The 17,826-nt window shown below is 37.9% G+C and overlaps 1 protein-coding gene across 6 annotated transcripts in view; it reads right to left on the reverse strand.

The window, feature by feature from the left end:
* Positions 1-17,826, reverse strand: part of SORCS2 (sortilin related VPS10 domain containing receptor 2) — a 536,289-nt gene that overhangs the window by 60,464 nt on the left and 457,999 nt on the right. For all 6 annotated transcript variants that reach the window (XM_071447415.1, XM_071447414.1, XM_071447413.1 and 3 more), the window contains exons 10-12: positions 15,846-15,992; positions 14,383-14,485; positions 5,181-5,257 (exon numbers count right to left, since the gene is read on the reverse strand). In XM_071447415.1, the coding sequence (XP_071303516.1) occupies positions 5,181-5,257; positions 14,383-14,485; positions 15,846-15,992 (327 nt within the window). The remainder of the gene's footprint in view (positions 1-5,180; positions 5,258-14,382; positions 14,486-15,845; positions 15,993-17,826) is intronic.

Genomic DNA, 17,826 nt, shown 5'->3' on the forward strand with positions numbered 1-17,826 from the left:
TGATACAGGTTAGCTTTACTTTGCCTTGTAAATGAAAAAATACTGACAATACTAAATTATTTTCTTCTTTTGGAAAATGAAGTGCTACATTTAGAGGATTTCTCAGAAAGACTGAGCTGGAGCTGGGGTGAAAATATCTTGCAGCACACTCACAATTACTTCAAAAATAGGAAGCATTTAATTTGGGTTGAGAACTCAGTCTTCCTCTCATCTAGTAAGAACATATTTTATGGGAATCCTAGGACTTCAAGGGTCTGAGCAGTTTTTCAGTGTTGCCAGGCAAACCTGGCAACCCCTGATATGAGGCACTGATAGTCCAACCTATTCATTCATCCAGCTGCATATTTTAGAAGAGAATTCAGTAAAGGACAGACATTAATTTTAGATGCACTTCAAAAGGATGAGATCAGCTGGAGTCAGATAAGCAAGCAGAGTTTTGATCCTCCTCTAAACTTTGTTTGACCTTTCCTTCAAACCAAAATGCAACAGGATGTGCTGGGACACCAAGTCTCCCATAGCTTCAGCACCAAAGATAAAGGAAGCTGATACCTGCACCACTTAATGCAAATCAGCCTTTCCCAGAAAAGCACCATGGTAGGTCTTCATGTAGCATTTTAATAACCCTGCTTTAGCACACTATAAAGCACAGAGGACACGTTACAGGCATATTAATGCAGTTGTTATTTCATGCTCTTCTTGCACACACTTCAAACTTTTTATAAACAAAATGTATGAAAGCCTTATGAAAATAATTCTTCATCTTCAATACATTGAAAAGAATGAACAGTTTCGTGGCTGTTTATCACAAAAGTAAATATTTATCTCTACTTGCTGGTAAAAAAACTCAAGACAAACAGTTTGCAAAGGATTGAGGCAAAGGTGGTCCCAGTGTGAGAGATGAAGTTCAGACCTATGAAGATGAGATAATGTGAGTTCACAGCAGGCCACAAATTCTGATATACATCTCTCCACTAACTAAATTCTGGCCACGAATTTTGATATACATCTCTACACTAACTAAAGTAGGCAATAAATCTATTCTGATCCTTACTACTAGCCAGCCACAACAGAAAAAGATTTTTATAACCTATTTCTGTATTTTTTTTTGTGCTTTATAGTCACAATATCATCTCCTATTCTATCCTCTTCCTTCTGCTCTAAATGCTTTTTTTCCTATGTCTGTCCCAACACTCCAGCAGCTATTTCAGGCCAGAATATCTGTTGGAAGAAATTGGGACAGCTCCATGAAATCAGTGAAAGCATATTTAAGTGCTCCTAGAAAAATAGATGCCATACAACTTTACTTCATATTACAGAAGTTGCAAGAATAAACAAAAATTCCTGAGATTACCTTTTTATTTCAAGTGATATCCATTACTAAATTTAAATCTGGAAACAGAAGCTTTTCTACACAGAATGAGCCACAGTTCTCAGGGTTGAAAGGCTGGAATTACATTCTATTTTGTTGTGCTTATAAGTGTTACCATCTATCTCCTAAGATGCCTGCAGGAAAACATGTATTCTCACTTAACCAAAGGTTTTTCAAGTTGCTTTGATACACAAGGATTTGACACAGTTAAATAATATTCCAACAAAAAACCAGCAGACTAAAGCTCCAGAGATCTAGATTTAGTTCCTAGACATCCAAAAGGCTTTATCTGCAACCTCATTAGTTTTGCTGAACATTTTGTTGCTGCAAGAGCTACTCTGGTAGCAGATCAAATGTGAAAGGTTTATTATTGCTGACTTCTTCCTTTTATTTATGCCATTTTCTTTGAAATCCAGACCTTTCTCTTACTCTTTTCTGTATAAATACTTTGCTGTATTTCAAGTACAGTGTTGTAACAGATGCTGTTAACATAACAACAGCAACCAGACTTGTGAACAGATATCAGTATTATAATAAAATAAAAACACTCATATGTATACATAATCCTTAGCACTTAACAGAGTATCCTAATATTTCATGTTCATTAACACATTTTATTATATTGTTCTCCTGGTATAATAGAGAAATCTTTCAAATAAACATGAGTTCACCTTAGGCTACATCTTCACGGTCCACTTGGCACTTAAGTTAATGGCTGGACTTAGTGATCTTAAGTGTCTTTTCTCACTTTAATGATTCTATGATTCCAAGCCCAAATATTTCATGATAATGTCAAGGTGAGATTCCTTTCTTCTACAATCCAGTTCACGGCATGGGTGTTTAAGCTGCTTGCCAAGCAGCTCCTAAAGCACTACTGTTAATTACAATGCAATGTTGCACAGTACATAGCCACAATTTGCAGTTTTCTTCAAACAAAAGAGTGATGGTTTCAAGATATACCAACAAGCAGCTCAGCTATGCAACAAAAAGGTAGAAGAACAACTGGAACTAGCACAAGTGGTATTGTGGTTATTTAGAATAACAATTCTTGGTTTTGCTTCTTGTGTGAGCTGACACAGACAGGATGCAGGAACAACCACGAAACCACAGATGAAATGCAATAATAAATTTATCCTCATTACCTGGCCAACCAGGGGAGCCCTGAAGCAGCAGCTGGGCAAAGGCATACAAGTGGGGATGTAGACACTGCAGATCAGTCCATGCCAGAGGATCACCCAGCCTACTGTACTGTAGGGGTTTGCACAGACATAATTTACCACTCTGCTTGGTTTTTGAAGCAGCAGGGCAGGGATCTCAGCCATGTTTGATACTGTGCATCTATCACAGGCCTATGTTATCTAAACATAGATGTTTGACTTGTCCAACACAGAGGGCCAAAAAAATTAATAATATGATATATGTGGGTTTTGACACCTGCACATGACTGTGTTTACAGTCCTCCTCACCAACCTTCTGATTTTCCTGGATATTTCTATTTATCACCAGAATTTACTTAATTTCAAAACCTCTTATTTAATCACTCATTTCTGTCTATGCACTCTGGCTGTGTTTATAGATAAGTCTTCCTGAACCCTTACATGACCACATCAAATGCAAGCTATGGAAGGTTTGGTGCTGTCTCAGAGGACACCATTGAATTACAGCATCTTTGACCTTCCCCACAGTGCTCTAATGCACAGTCCTATGAACCAATACTGCTATTATGTCAATAAAGGTTTAATTAATTCCGTGCACTACATTTTCCCCAAAGTCTCTTAGGTTTGCTTTTCCTCATTCTCTGTCCCTATACACAAGCACAGACTGCTCCTCTCCTGCTCTGTACCCAGCTCAGTAACATCATGTGAGCTTGTGAGAAAGGTGCCAGGCCCTCATTAATGACAACCACAAAGTCTCCAAGGCTGAGACTTAGACAAAGTGTTGTGCCAAAGCACAGGATTTCACCAGCTCACAAGACCTGCAATTTACTGAATTATCTAAATTCCTGTATCACCTGACTGAAGCCTTCTCTTTTGTTGTAAAAACTCCAGCAGAGAAAGGAAATGTGCTGCTGTCCTCTGAAAGAATTGTTTAATTGTGCACAGTGAGGCCATGAAATACATAAAACAATCTACAGTTTCATTCTGATCACAAATATTAGAGTTTAGTAAGCTCTTTCAAGGGCTTCATAGGAGTTTCAATTAAAATAAAGCTAGCAATGTTTTTTGCCACATTGACTGTCACAATGAGGGATTGGTTTGTGGTTGATTTTACAGCATAAATAGGTACCTTAGGGTCAAGTTGCAACATATATCATTTACCTGCGTGTCTCTACAAATAAAAAGCAGTGAAAATATTAATTTGATCTCATTCCTCTTTTCTTCTTATTTTTCACCCCAGAAAAACTATAAAACTTTGGCAAATGCAGACAAGAAATTATGAGAGGCCTCTAAAAGTATTAAACAACCCAGTACCCACTTTAAATCCTGGAAGGCTTTTGCATTTACACACCTATTTATTGTATGCTAGATTTCAAGATGGAATTTGGTATAAAATTTTATCTTTTAAACATCAAAGGACATTATCATTACAAAAATAACCTAATTCTTTTAAAAGTGCTCTGTGGAGTACTAATGGAACCCTACCACAGCAATATAAGAAACTGTCTGTATTTTTCTCTTTTAACCTCAAATTCCCCAAGCTCAGTCAGTAACACTACTGAAAATATTTTCACACTTAATGGTTCTAAAAAAATAACAAAATTTTATTTCAGCTGAACACTACGACACTACTTTAACTGAAATTAAATTATTTTTTGAAAACACTTTGGTCCTTTGAGGGTGCTTTTTTTTATCCTGGATATCTATTATAAGTAGAATCTATATGATATTGTGTATTGTTGCTATATACATATATAGAGAAAGAAAATACCCCTATGCTGAGTGCATTGGGTTTGCACAGCAATGTTTGGTAGCAGGTTAGTCCACTGGGGTGGCTTCCTTGAGACACTTCTAGAGAAGCTTTCCCACATCCTACAGCCAACACCAGCCAGCTTCAAGATGGACATGCCACTGGTCCATTGACTCAACTCAAGGCTGAGTTATCAGTGACAGCAGCAGCACCTCTGGGATAATGTATTTAACAAGTCCACAACAGCAACTACAACAGGAGTGAAGAGGTGAGGATATGAGAGGGTAACAGCCCTGCAGACACCAAGGTCAGTGCAGAAGGAGGGGCAGGAGGTGCTCCAAGTGCCAGAGCAGAGGTTCCTCTGCAGCCCCCAGTGCAGCCCATGGTGAGTTCCTGAATTTATTAAATCATGCCAAAAGACTTAAAAATTTTTATTATTTTTTGAAAATATCTTTTCACTGTCTCCATTTCAATGAAGAAAAAGTTTATGCTTTAGTAACAGCTTTCAGACTGAAGCAGAAGAATTTTTGCCCTTGTACCTAAGCTGTCTCTTAGCTCAGAATATTTGTACTGTAAGATCTAGTCGAAGTCCACTTCATCATTAGCATAGGAAGATTACTTAAATTATTAAAAACCAAAACAGACACTATGTTTTTTGCATAAGATACTTACAGGATCTTTAAAGAGACCAAAATATTTGAACTTCAGCAGAACCTGACAGGTTGATCAATTTTAGTCTTAGAAAATCACCTTCTTAATCTCTTAGTTTCCAAGCAAACTGGAGATAATAATACCACCTCCTTCAAAAGAGTGAGTATCTAAAGATTAGTTAAGCATTACATAATTCATGACATTTGGTACATTAGAATTATTTCCAGTTCCTTTGATGATTTATGCCTCCTACCTGACGCCACGTGTTGCCACAGTCAGATGTTATGTACATCTCTTCTTTGTACTCCACCAGCTGGGACCCCAGGTTACCTGTCACAAAAGAGGAGAAAACAAGGGTTGCATCCACATGAGCAAGAGAGATTGGATCTAGCCCTGATGCCAGTCTGAGTAAGAAGTTTCCAGGTCAGAGCAAGAACTAAACACAGTTGAACAGGCTTACTTCATTTCTGGTAGAACCAGCTAAATCCTTTAAAAACACAAATGTACAATTTCAAAGTTCTCCTTTCCATTGCTAAGTTGTCCATAGGTGGAAGCAATGAGGCTTGATTCTAATACCAAAATACCAACATTTTAGTTTTGTTGCTGCACGCTGAAAATTTATTATGAAACAACATGTATTTAAGATGTAAATATGAAACACCCATAAACTCAGAAGCTTTAACCTTAATATACTGTAAAGTTATTCACATTGTACTCAAACTGTTAAAATGAAATATTTTATCTTTAAAGCTTGATAAAGTGGTAGTAGACTAGAATCTGGTGAAATATGCAACATAAAAAGAGGGTATAGGGCTTTTGAAAAAGAATAAATACAAAAGAATTGAAAGCAGAATTATTTGATTTACCGAAATATTAAGCAGAAAGTTACTGAATATACTGACAAATAGCACTGAGGAGAATTCAGTTAACTGAATTCAAAGTTAACAGAAGTGTTGAACTTGGGGAAAATGATAGCAGATGCAGTCCCAAATACAGAGATCTCCATCTTTTAACATGCAGTACTTCAAATAACAAATTATTAAACCATCAGGCAGCTTAATGTTCTAGGGGAGAATCATGCATGGCACAATATTCCTTCTAAATGATATCCTCCTGGGGATTTAGACTTAAATATATGGTTTGAATGTTTTCACTGTAGAAATAAGATGAAAATTATCAGATCCTCTTAAGCAGAAGAGATGATGAAAGAAAACACTTGAGATTAGAACAGCACTATGAAATTTCACTTGTGTATTATAAAAATAGTTGGTTTTTAACCACTAGACCAGATCTGTTTATACAGAGTGTGCTTACAGGTTCTGAATGGTTCCCAAGAGGAATGACAGCACCCACTGCCCAAAATACACACTCTATTTAGACCATCAAGGGTGCATGTGCTCCACTCTTTGATAAGATAACTCTACCTCATTTAATCCTAAATACATCCCAGACAGAACTGGAATACTTGTATTGAATCAGGGAATTTATAGGAGCCAGTTAATTCCTTTAAATTGCATCTAACAGTTCAGAAGATGCCACTTCCCATTCTTGGGCTTTTCTTGGGTTTTCATCTTTCCAACACACTCCACATTCTCTCATTTATCACATAATTCAGTAAAGATTTAGTTGCTCATAGAATCATAGAATATGTTGAGTTGGAAGGGACCCATCAAGATCATTGAATCCAACTCCTGGCCCTGCACAGGACACCTCAAGGATCACACCATGTGCCTGAGAGCATTGTCCAAATGCTTCTTGAACTGTCAGGCTGTGCTGTGACCCCTTCCCTGGGGAGCCTGTTCCAAAGCTCAATCACCTTCTGGGTGAAAAACCTTTTCCTGATATCTAACCTAGACCTCCCATGAATATAACCAAATGAAATAGTTCCAAAAGGAAAGCTGCAGACATTAATTCAGTTATATTTTCTCCCCAAATTCAGCTTTAAGATTAATCTGATCACTAGAAGGAGATATGAATGAGAAATCACCTTCTCAGGGCTGAAGGAAGGGAAGGAAGATTTGATAAACTGCATACACAAAATACATTTCTTCTGCTATACCTACTTTACTCTGTTATACTTTTCACTGCTATATCACCTGCAAATGGACATATTCTTGTGCTACTGAAGTTAATCACAGAATGTTTTCTATAGGACAGCTGAAAACAGAAATATTTATCTGCTTGCTAGAATCTAACATACTGCTGTCAGTCTACACTCTTCTTTACACAGATAACTTTAATAAATGCAGTGTTAGTTTTGCTCCTGAATAAATGTTGTTTATTCTACCTCTTTTCACCACTTACTGAATTCCACTTGCATGAGTAGGTCTTTATTTTGAGCATTGCTAGGGATCTGCACTTTAAAGAATTCAGTGGTAAATTGCCTTGCTAATGGAAAATTGCTCTGTAAACTAAACAGCATCTACTTGTGCTTCATTAAAAAGCCTTTTCTATCCAGCTGATTTAGTAATGACATTAGCAACATTGTACTTGCAGCTCTGTTAAAAGACAGACATGACTTCTCCTAGTTCTGATTTTACCTTTACTGTCTTTTCTTGGTAAAAGACCAAAAGGAGTTGATGGGCTCAGTTATAATTCCAGAGACTTTTCATTCTGCCTAAACCACAACTGATGCCAACAGGAATAGAATCTGGGACCCTGCTTTGGGAAAAAGGACTTCAGTGATATTTGATCTTTGAAAAGAGTCCATCGATGGGCCAAGGGTGGAAGCCCAGAAGTGGTGCATGGAGGACCTGCTGATTGTTGACACAATGTTTAATTGTGTCATTAATGAAGGCTGTAACTTTCACTACTTCCAGAATTTTTGGAACAACAATTATATTATGTAATTTTGCAAACGTTGTAAAATGAAGTCTTCAAGCAGAAAAAAACCCCAAAACATAAAACTTCCTTACTTTTCTGTAAGGAAGGATAAAACTTGTAAGTGCAGCTGGAGTTTTCTCTGTGGGTACCAGAGACCATGGCCTGCTGAAAAAGAGCATCAGTGGATTCAGACAGAAACAGCAGGCAAGGCCAAAAGAAGGAAAGCTGCAGCACCACGGGAGCCAGGCAGGCTCCTGCAAAGTGCACAGGGAAGCACCCATGCAGCCAAACCTGACATGTGACAGACAGAAGGAAACTTCCACAGGAACACATAATGATGCATACATTTTATAAGCCACAGAAAAGCCATTCTGAAAGCTGTTAGCCTGAAAAAATAGAACTGGAATAAAACCAAGTTCTTCAAAGATCCAAGAGAAATCGCCCAACTTTTATTAGCAAACCTTTCTATTTAACATGTGTGACACAAGAGTTATGAGTTTTCTCTAGTTAAAAAGTTACATTGTTTTAACTTTATTTTTCAATTTGCTAATAAAAAATAACTTCAAAGATTTGGAGCATTTTGTTCTTTTTGAGATTTAAAATAAAGTGCATAATTTTAGGCCCTAGCTACCTTGTAGAGTGTTGTGTTACTGGATAAACCAGCTAACTTAACACAGTGTGTGTAATGGCACCCCATAAACCCACTCACAACAGCTCCAATTCACATCAAATGAAATGCAAAAAAATCCTGACATTAATAACACCACAAACAAACAACTGCAAAGCCACAGCAGCACTCCAAGTAGAACCAAGAAATTCTGAACCTTTCCATGACATATCTGAGGAGAATTATAAAACATATTTGTGGTAAGTGTGGCACCCAATAACATGTGAGCACAACTGACACTGTGACCAAGTGACAGGAGAAGGTGAGAAAGACACAATTATGACCAGCCCAGGACTGGATGACAACAATGTTTAAGTACAATTCCCACCATGTCCTGAAGTGTTTGGATTGTACCACACCCCATAAATATCAGTGTGCTACATTGCCTGGTGGGCCACACCAAAATTTGTGTTTCTTATTACAGCTGTAAATACCTGCAGTAACTCCTCAGGTGTGCCACTACAGCAAGGAAACTTTTCTATCATGTTAGTGTGTCTGTGTTAGATCTCAAAATCCATCTGGGGGAACAAGCAAATGTAATCTAATACACTGAAGGCAACTCAGGTCCATACTGGAAAAGCAACTGCAACTGGAATGGGGACTCAGCTGCAGGCATGTGCTTTTTGGGGCTGTGGTAGAGTGAATTTTCTTCACAGCACCTGGTACAGGGCTGTGTTTTGGACCTGTACTGAGAAGGTGTTGTTGACAATACAAAGGTGTTTTCAGTCCTGCAGTGCTTACACAGAGTCAAAGCCTTTTCTGCTCCTCACCCCACTCCAGCAGCGAGGAGGCAGAGGCTGCCCAAGGAATTGGAAATGGGCACAGCCAGGACAAATGAGCCCAGCTGACCTGGGGATATTCCAGGCCAAGTGTCAGCATGTTCAGCAATAAACTGGGGAGAGGTTGGTGCAGGGGCATTGCTCAGGGACAGGCTGGGCACCAGGTGGTTGGAGGTGAGCAACTGTTTTTATTTACATCACTTCCCTTTCTTGGATTTCATTTCTCTCTCTCATTTTTCCTTTAATTTCAATTTATTATTATTATTATTATTATTATTATTATTATTAATTTCAGTTGTTTAAACTGCTCTTCTCTCAATCCATGAATTTCCTCACTTTTACCCTCCCAATTCCCTTCCCCCCATTCTCCTGGAGGGGAAGGGAGCAAGGAGCTGTGTGATGCTTAGGTGCTGGCTGGACTTAAACCATGCCAAGGCTTTATTAGCCACAGCTACAAATGGTACCATTCTAACATGACTGAGTGTCCTGAAAACTCCTCTGACACAGAGTGACACAGAGTGTTTGCCATCCAGTTTCAGCAAGTTTTGTTTGTAATACAGAAATTTCTCAAATATTTCTTACAATATTTTGTATTCTTTTTGTGACTAATAAGACACACATTTGTGTGTCTACTCCGGTGCCTGGGGGATGATACACGCCTGAATTGTCCTTAAACACTCTCCCAAAGGCTTTTGCCACCAACACAGCCAGGACACTCTGCTAGATGGACTCTGCTTGAGTCAGTTTTGCTCTGCTGTTATGTTCTGACACTGCTTCTATTCAGGAAGCAAAAGGAAATATTTTGGCGTACCTTTTCCAGTTTTTGATTAAGAACAGTTTGCAGTTTCCTTTACTTGCATTCTTAGAAACCTTTTCAAATTGTGTTTTGGGATACATGAAATCTTCTTTTGCTTTTTCACTTGTCCTGAGTAAAGGCTGATTTTAAGTAACTGCATAAAATCATGTGTTCCATCCTAGCAGGGTGGCAGTACCAAAAACTAGAATACAGAGGCACTAACTACTGTTCAACATAGCTTTTTCCAAGCTTTCTTTAACTCTGCACATGGAAGTTTAGCAGCTGGTAGCACAGGGATGTAAAAGAAATCAATGTTTTCCAGTGATGTCTGGTGGCCAGCAAAGCTCTCTGGAAAGGTGGTACAGCTGTGAGAAACACAGCTCTCAATACAGATCTCAAGAGAGTTGGGCATTTTGGCAGGTTCTTACTGGATCACAAAAAATATAGAAGATTATTTCATTTAAAATTTACCACGAATTTACATGTTTCAAGTGCTAGTTATCACTGTGTTTACCCATATTTTTATATGTGACTTTGGACATGTTTACAGTAAGAAGAAATAATCCCCATATGCAATGCTTAGATAATCCTTCTAAAATGGAAAATCTTTTCCAATCATTTAAATGAAGCATACAAACAGACACCTACTCCAAAAAGAGAGATGTGCCTTGCCTGGATTACTGGTAATTAATACAGCTGTAACATGCCCTTGGGCCATGCACAATAAGTTAAAATTTCATGGTTTGCAATCTTGTAGTCACAGTACAGAACAAACATACAACCAATTTGTATTTAAATCTCCCAGACACGCAGTTTTGCCTGGCAAGCTGAAGATATGTTCAGATGAGGGAGTGGGGAATCAGAATTGAGGAATGTAACAAAAATTTAAAGGAATTTCAAGATGTTCACTCCAAAATGTGCTGGAAAATGCTCAATCATCTCCCTGTTCCCTTACCCATTTTTGATAGAGGCATCCTAGTGTGCTACTTCTGTGAAAAATGATGGAAATTCACCACAATGTATGCAATTATATTTGGCCCTGATATGAGAAAAAGTAAACAGAACTTCTCCAGCACTTCCTCAATTTGTGTGAATGTGCAAAATTTACTGCTTGCTTGATTTGCCATCTGGATTGGAAGCTAAGCAGGCAATTATTGTAAACTAGCACCTGAAAAAGCTACACTTCTCTAAACATTTTTCATAGAAAAGTCCTTAGCAAGTTTATAGTAAAAATTTGCACATCAATTGACACACATTTCATAGCTGATGCTGTGAGAAATAGAAGTCGTTGCCAAGATTAAAATGCACAAAAATCAAATGTAAATGCAAAATCCTACTGCATTTCTTAAAGGGAGCAAAGCAGTTATTTAAAATACCACTTTCGTATGGAGCTACAAAATTTAATATTCTGTCTGAACAATTTTTATATAGACAGAAGCTAAAAATATGAGTTCCTTAGAACTATTTATGCAAGTTTAACAGAGTGGGGTTTTTATTTGTAAACATGAGTTTAAAAAGATGCAATTTTATCATTTTATTATAGATGTTAAATTTTCCCAATTTTCTAGGTGTTAAATGCAGTTCACCAGTTAATTATTCCTTTTTTTAAATTAAAACAATATTCAGGAGTCTCTGATCTCTGATTTTTCCAGCATTTTCCATATCAAAACTTTACTTAAATCACGGAATAGCTTTTCCATTATCAAAAGCAGCTGTGTTGTATAAGCTTCCCAGAAAGAAGTCAAAATCCACTTTTTAAAGAGATTTTTTTCTTTTTTTGCTTTTTGATTGATAGGGTTCTTATGCTTAGGAACCATATTTCCAGTTCTTATCCACTTGTTTGCATCACTTGTTTGTTTCTACCCTGTGGTTACCCTGCCAGGAAAAAAAAAAAGCATATTCTTCAGTGTCCTTTAGTTTTTCAGCTAATGGGGGTTTTCTTGTAAATATTCTCTATTTCCATCAACTGCCAAAGAGACCTTCTTAGCACCTGCTCACTGGTCCTGAAAATTGATTATCAGAATTGTACACAGTCGTATTAATAATGTCACTGTACAGTATTTTGCCAGAGTATTAATAATTCCCTCTCTCTGTTGGCAATTATTTACCTATTTCACACCAAGAATAATTTTGCTTTTTACAGCTCAAGGCACTGATGATTCCTAGACACGCTGTGATCAACTGACATTCATGGATCCTATCCTCTTCAGTCATTTCCAGAAGATGCAATCTCCCTAAATCTAACAGTAAAATTCCAATAGTATGTGATGTGGCCCAAATAATCTGATTCCTGGATCTCCTAAGAACCTAATACTTATGTTGATTCAGGATTGTGAATCAACATATAGGATTATCAGTTTCAAGGATCAGGCCAAAGGAAATTCAAGCTCACTCTGTGTAAACATTTCTGATAAGAAGTGTAAGTTTACAAGGGTATCAGGTTTGCCAGATAAGACTGAACACATGCACTGAATCCAGATGACCTGGGCATCCAAATAATGTAAATGCAAGTCCAAATCAGAGTTGATTCAGGTCATCTTTTGGCAAGGGGATGCAGTTGCTCTCTAGTATTTTTAAGGCTCCAAAATAGATCCCTTTGCTCTGTTTTCAGCTACAGAAGTTTTTCTTCTACCAGAAAAAGGATACACTGCCCTCTCTTGCACTCAAACTTTTCCCACTTCCACACCACCCCTCCCAGGGGATAGGCAGCTATCAGCAAGGTGGCTTGGAACTGAGCAAGGGTGTCTTCTACCATTCCCATTACATTACTGGTTGCTCCACAGGCAAGTCAAATTTAACATATTGGTTCAGTTCCTCCTGAGATCAGGATTTTATCAAAACCACTCCCTCCTGATCACATTGAGGAAAGTTGCTGACAAGTTGTCTACCTGGCAGAGTAAGACAATGTCACAGTGACAAATGTCACCCTGTTCTAGAAGGGAATGAAGGGCAAAATACTCTTCTACTTTTCTACAACCTGCCCTCCCTAATGTGGTCTCAGAGAACAGTGCACTTAAAAAACATCTACAAACCCCAGACAAAAGAAAACAACCCAACATCTCAACAAATATCTGTTCAACACATCAGATTACAGTGCAAAGAGAAAGAAAAATGAAATAGGAATAATGAACAAATTAAATCTCACTGATTAATTTACTACTGGAAGGCATTTAATATGATGAGATTCAAATTAAGAATTTACATTTTGAGTGCCTTTGTGAAAAAAGAAGATATTTGAAATGGAAGATATTTTTTTAAACATTTGAATTCATAAGGTTTGACCTGAACACATATCAGGAATCTATCTACAAGGGCATTGCACAAACTCTTAGTCTCATTTGTACCAATAAAAACACAGCAGCATTTCACCAGATAGATCTGTCTCCAGTAAAACACTTTGAACTCCCTTTACATTACAGAAAAACTTGAAGTCTTCAGTTATATTGAAAAATTACCAGTACTGGCAGCTGTCATTCTGTTTAAGCACCAAATATTCTCACCTTGACATTCTCAGGAAACTTTCAACTTAGTAAGCTGTTTGTCAGAGACTAGTGTAGGATAAAGTAGAAGCCATTATTCATTAAAAACAGATGCACTTTTATGAAAAGAGAAGCTACATGTGTGCATTTCACCTAAACATCATCCATAACATAAGAATAAAAGAATACAATTTTAAAAAGCTCTTAGTATCGTTAACATTTAGACAATTTTGAAACAAATAAACAGAAGGTTAAATAAAATGAAGAGATGGGTTACAAAGATACAAAGCAAAACTGAGTTATGTGAATATTTTTCTTGATGAGTGCTCAACACTGCAATGGAATTTCCTTTATTAAATTCCACTTCATACTGACATAACTCCATATGTAAGTTATAATGGAGAAGCCACAACCAGCATCACTCCCAACACAGCCTCTTTCAATTCCTCTCTCTTTAGGCAGAAAGGAATTAATAAAAATTACAAGACAAATTATCTGTATCCAGGCTTAAAGAACAAAGGATTGACCACTGTTTCCATTAGTTTTTCTGGGTTATTCATGATGCTGAAGGGCCTGCACATCAGTTCCAGAGAAAAAGAAAGCAGGACGTCCTTCAGCCATCACCACACCTCCACAGCACATTAATGGGGAAGGAGGGACTGCACAGCACAGCAGAGCATGATGGACCCAGGTGACTGATTTAGATCTGATGTAGATCTGTGTCTGAGAAGATGCAACTCTGGGCCTTCCATTGACTTATATATTGAATTGTTTCATCATAAAGGATTATTCTGCAGGAAAGCCTTGTTTTGGCAATGTTTTTAGCACGGTATTCTTACAAATCCAAAGCCTACATCTCCAAAGAATCCCTGCCAGATTTCAGGTGTTAAAAAGCAATGCCATGGACTTACCTGCCCCCATGATGAGCCCTGGTGCAGTGTCCTTGGTGTGCACTGTGCCTGACACATAGGGGTTGTCTGCCCACCGCAGATGCAGGTGGAGGTGACAATCAGGCTTGTGGGGGAAGAAGCAGAGAACAGGTTTAAAAATCACTGCTATCACTTATGCTCCTAGAATAAATGAAAGCCCAGACAGGGAGCAGCTTCAGCAATGTATGTCTTCATAAAGAAGAAGAATGGTTGCTTCCCATGGAGCCGAATTCCAGTCTGAAGTATCGGTCTTCACTTTATATCAAGAGTCTCTGGTGATGTCTGCATAGTGTGCCACTGTCTCAACAAAAAGATTTGCAAACTCAAGGAAGTCAGCATTATTATACAAACCCCCTCCTGACTGCATAATTGCTTAAAAATATTAACTAACAGCAGCAAGTATTGCATGTTTGTTGGTCCCAGGTAAATGGCAAAATTATTATTAAAAACAACTGTTTGGGCTGAAATGCCTTTTTTAGTAAAAAAGTGGTATGAAAAATAGCATAGTGAGTTTAGGACACATCATGTCTCCTTGCTAAGCAACTTACTGCTTCTTGCCCTTTGTGCAGTGCACTCAAAGGTCATATTGTTCACAGCAATGTGACCAGGAGCTTCACCAGGAGCCAGCTGCCAGCTCTGCCTGGGAGCTGCTGCCAGTGCCATTGTCCCACTCACCTCAGCCTGATCTGCACCAGACCCCACAGGCTGGAGCCCTGCAGCACAGCCTTGAACTCTCCAAAAGTGAACCAGCAGCTCCAGCCCTTCACTTCTGCCATGGGGAGAGGGAGTAAATCTCTGGCAGTGGCAGGACTACAAGCATTTGTTTTGCCCACAAATGCAGAGCTTTGGGTCTGCAGGAGCAGAGAGTCAGTGGGAAAAATATAAGGCTTTCAGTAAATCCTTGCAAATAATAAAATACTATGGGCACTTGGGACATCTAAACAAACAGAAATAACATCTTACAAAAAGAAAGGAATATTTTATGCAAGTTACCATGGTATTTATTTTCAAGCAACTGTCAGGAGTTCCCTTTAACAGGGAACCAAAGGTTACCTTGGTTTATTATGAAACAAAAATATGAAGAGATGGAAAGAGAAAAATTATTGGTAATCTGAGTTTGACTCATGATGTGCCCCATATATCCAGACACAAATGACTGCCATGATTATTCTGAACTGGGTTGTGTGGTTGACACACAAGAAATGTGCCCTCTTTGTGTCAAAGTGATTTCAAATATGAAATGCAGTGCACCAGAAAGCACTGACTCCTCATTCTACATGATGGCTGGACTAAGAGCCTATGGAACCACAGCTCAAGCAATGCAAGTCCATTTGCCTGCTAAACTCAGCACAAAGCTCTTGGGCTGTTGGAACTCCTGCACATCCTACCATGCAGGTAATTCTTGCACACTTCAGAGGGAGGATACACCAAAAAGAGCCACTTACAGGTTTGCAGTTGGTGGGTTTGCCGTTCATATCAATGTCTGGAGGGTTTAGAAAATCCCAGTCACGGCCTTTGTTGTAGGTTATCAGGGTTGTAACTTTCCCATCAATTTTCTGGTTGGCCAAAAAGACTCCTTTTACACCTCTGACCTGAAGCATAGAGAAGAAAAGCTAATATCCAGCACATACACGTTTCTTTCAGCAAGGATTATCCCTGATTAGCTGCTCTTTTGTGGCTCTGAACTGTGTATCTCAGGTAGTTTCTCCTGGAAACTGAAAGGAAAGTGGATGATACCTTAAAAAAATATGAGGAAAGAAAAAATATAAGAGGAAAGGGACAAAGGGGGAATACAAGGACAATTACAAACTGATTTTTATTTCTAAATGTATTTAAAAAGCATATGCAGTTCTCTCCATGTCAGAAGGGTAATTAAAATACATGTTTAATATAGCAAAACACAACAATTTATATAGCAAAATATAAAAATTATGGTAGTATGGTCCACCAATAAAGTTTCCCCTCTGCATTTTCCTTAAATATGGACATTTTTAAAATGCTGTTCTACAAATGATGTAAGCAATTTTTAACAGTCATCTAACTTTTAACCTGAATTTCTGTGCCCATATCACACAAATACATTACAATAACACAACACAGTATCATAGCCTTTAAAATAACACTGATCTGGGAAGCAGTCTTGTCCTTTGCAGGAAATAAATACAGGCAGATCATCTGAGAAAGACACATTAAGGGCTGAATCACCCTCTCAAGCATCTGAAATGCTTCCACAGTCCACCCTTCACCAGTTTAACCTCTGGAGAAAAAATAATAACAAAAAATGACCCTCTTCTCTTGGGCTGTTATTTTATTTCAAAACAACCTTTATTAGAAAATTACTACAACTCAAAGTGTCGAAGTTAATGGGTATAATTTTAGAAGCAGCCTGACAGTAATTATAACTTAATATGTTTAGTTCTAGCCCTAACATTTAAATTATTAACATATTAATGTATATTCCACCCATGGGCACGAGATAAGGTCTTCTATTAAAAGTGAAGGTTTCCTTAAGAGTGCTCTCGGTTCCCTTGCCATTATTTATGAGACTTCCTGAATTTTTGAAAAATTCTGGACAACATATATAAACTGATACACATTTCCAGCACAGTACAGCTTGCTCATCTCCTTGGATGCTGATTCTTAACAAAACTGAATCATTCATTACAAATACATGCACAAGACAGCCAGCTCTTTGGATGATCAGGAATATTTGGCTCCTGATAATATGATGCACTTCTGAACTTTTATTTTTCATTTGAAATATTTACTGTTCCTTTCTTTTTCCAGTTGCCAGGTCTTAACTCCATTTAACATTCATTTAGCAGAAGTCTGCATTGAAGGTGAAAAGCAGGCATCCCTACCAGCAAGCTACAGATTTGATACTCACTGTTTATTAATACAGGAAGGAACTGATCCAAACCTACAGAGAATGTGGGTGTTCTGCTGGTTATGGTAACAGCCTAGAACTTGGAAATATATATAAGTTTATATATGAAAAAAGTTCTATATAAACATTTAAATACTCTACTCTCCCACAAGCTCCTTCTTTCTCAAATCCTGTGCATATGTGGTTGGGTTACTTATCCAGGACGCTGAAAGTTCACAACCACCTCCAAGTCAAACCTACCATAAAAGTAAACTATTTGCAGTGCAGGTGAGAAAAGGAAAGGAAGAGAAGAAATTGTGAACCTGCTTTCTTTAATTTCAAAGCATTTTAATCTTGCCGGGGATTTTTTACATAGTCTACCTTCAAGAGATAGCTCAGCCACAAAAAAAGCCTGGCAGTTCAAATATTTACATGAGAAGGCAGACTTGGGGTAAAATTTTTGTGCATGTCTTCCTTCCAGTGAACACAATATTAAATATTTAAACAATAATTAGATCAGAGACTGCAACTGAGGTTTCCCTCTTCATCTGTGGATGGCA

This window comes from Agelaius tricolor, unplaced genomic scaffold, assembly GCF_023055355.1.
Source record: "Agelaius tricolor isolate 1412-34295 unplaced genomic scaffold, bAgeTri1.0.p SCAF_24, whole genome shotgun sequence".
Lineage (NCBI taxonomy): Eukaryota > Metazoa > Chordata > Aves > Passeriformes > Icteridae > Agelaius > Agelaius tricolor.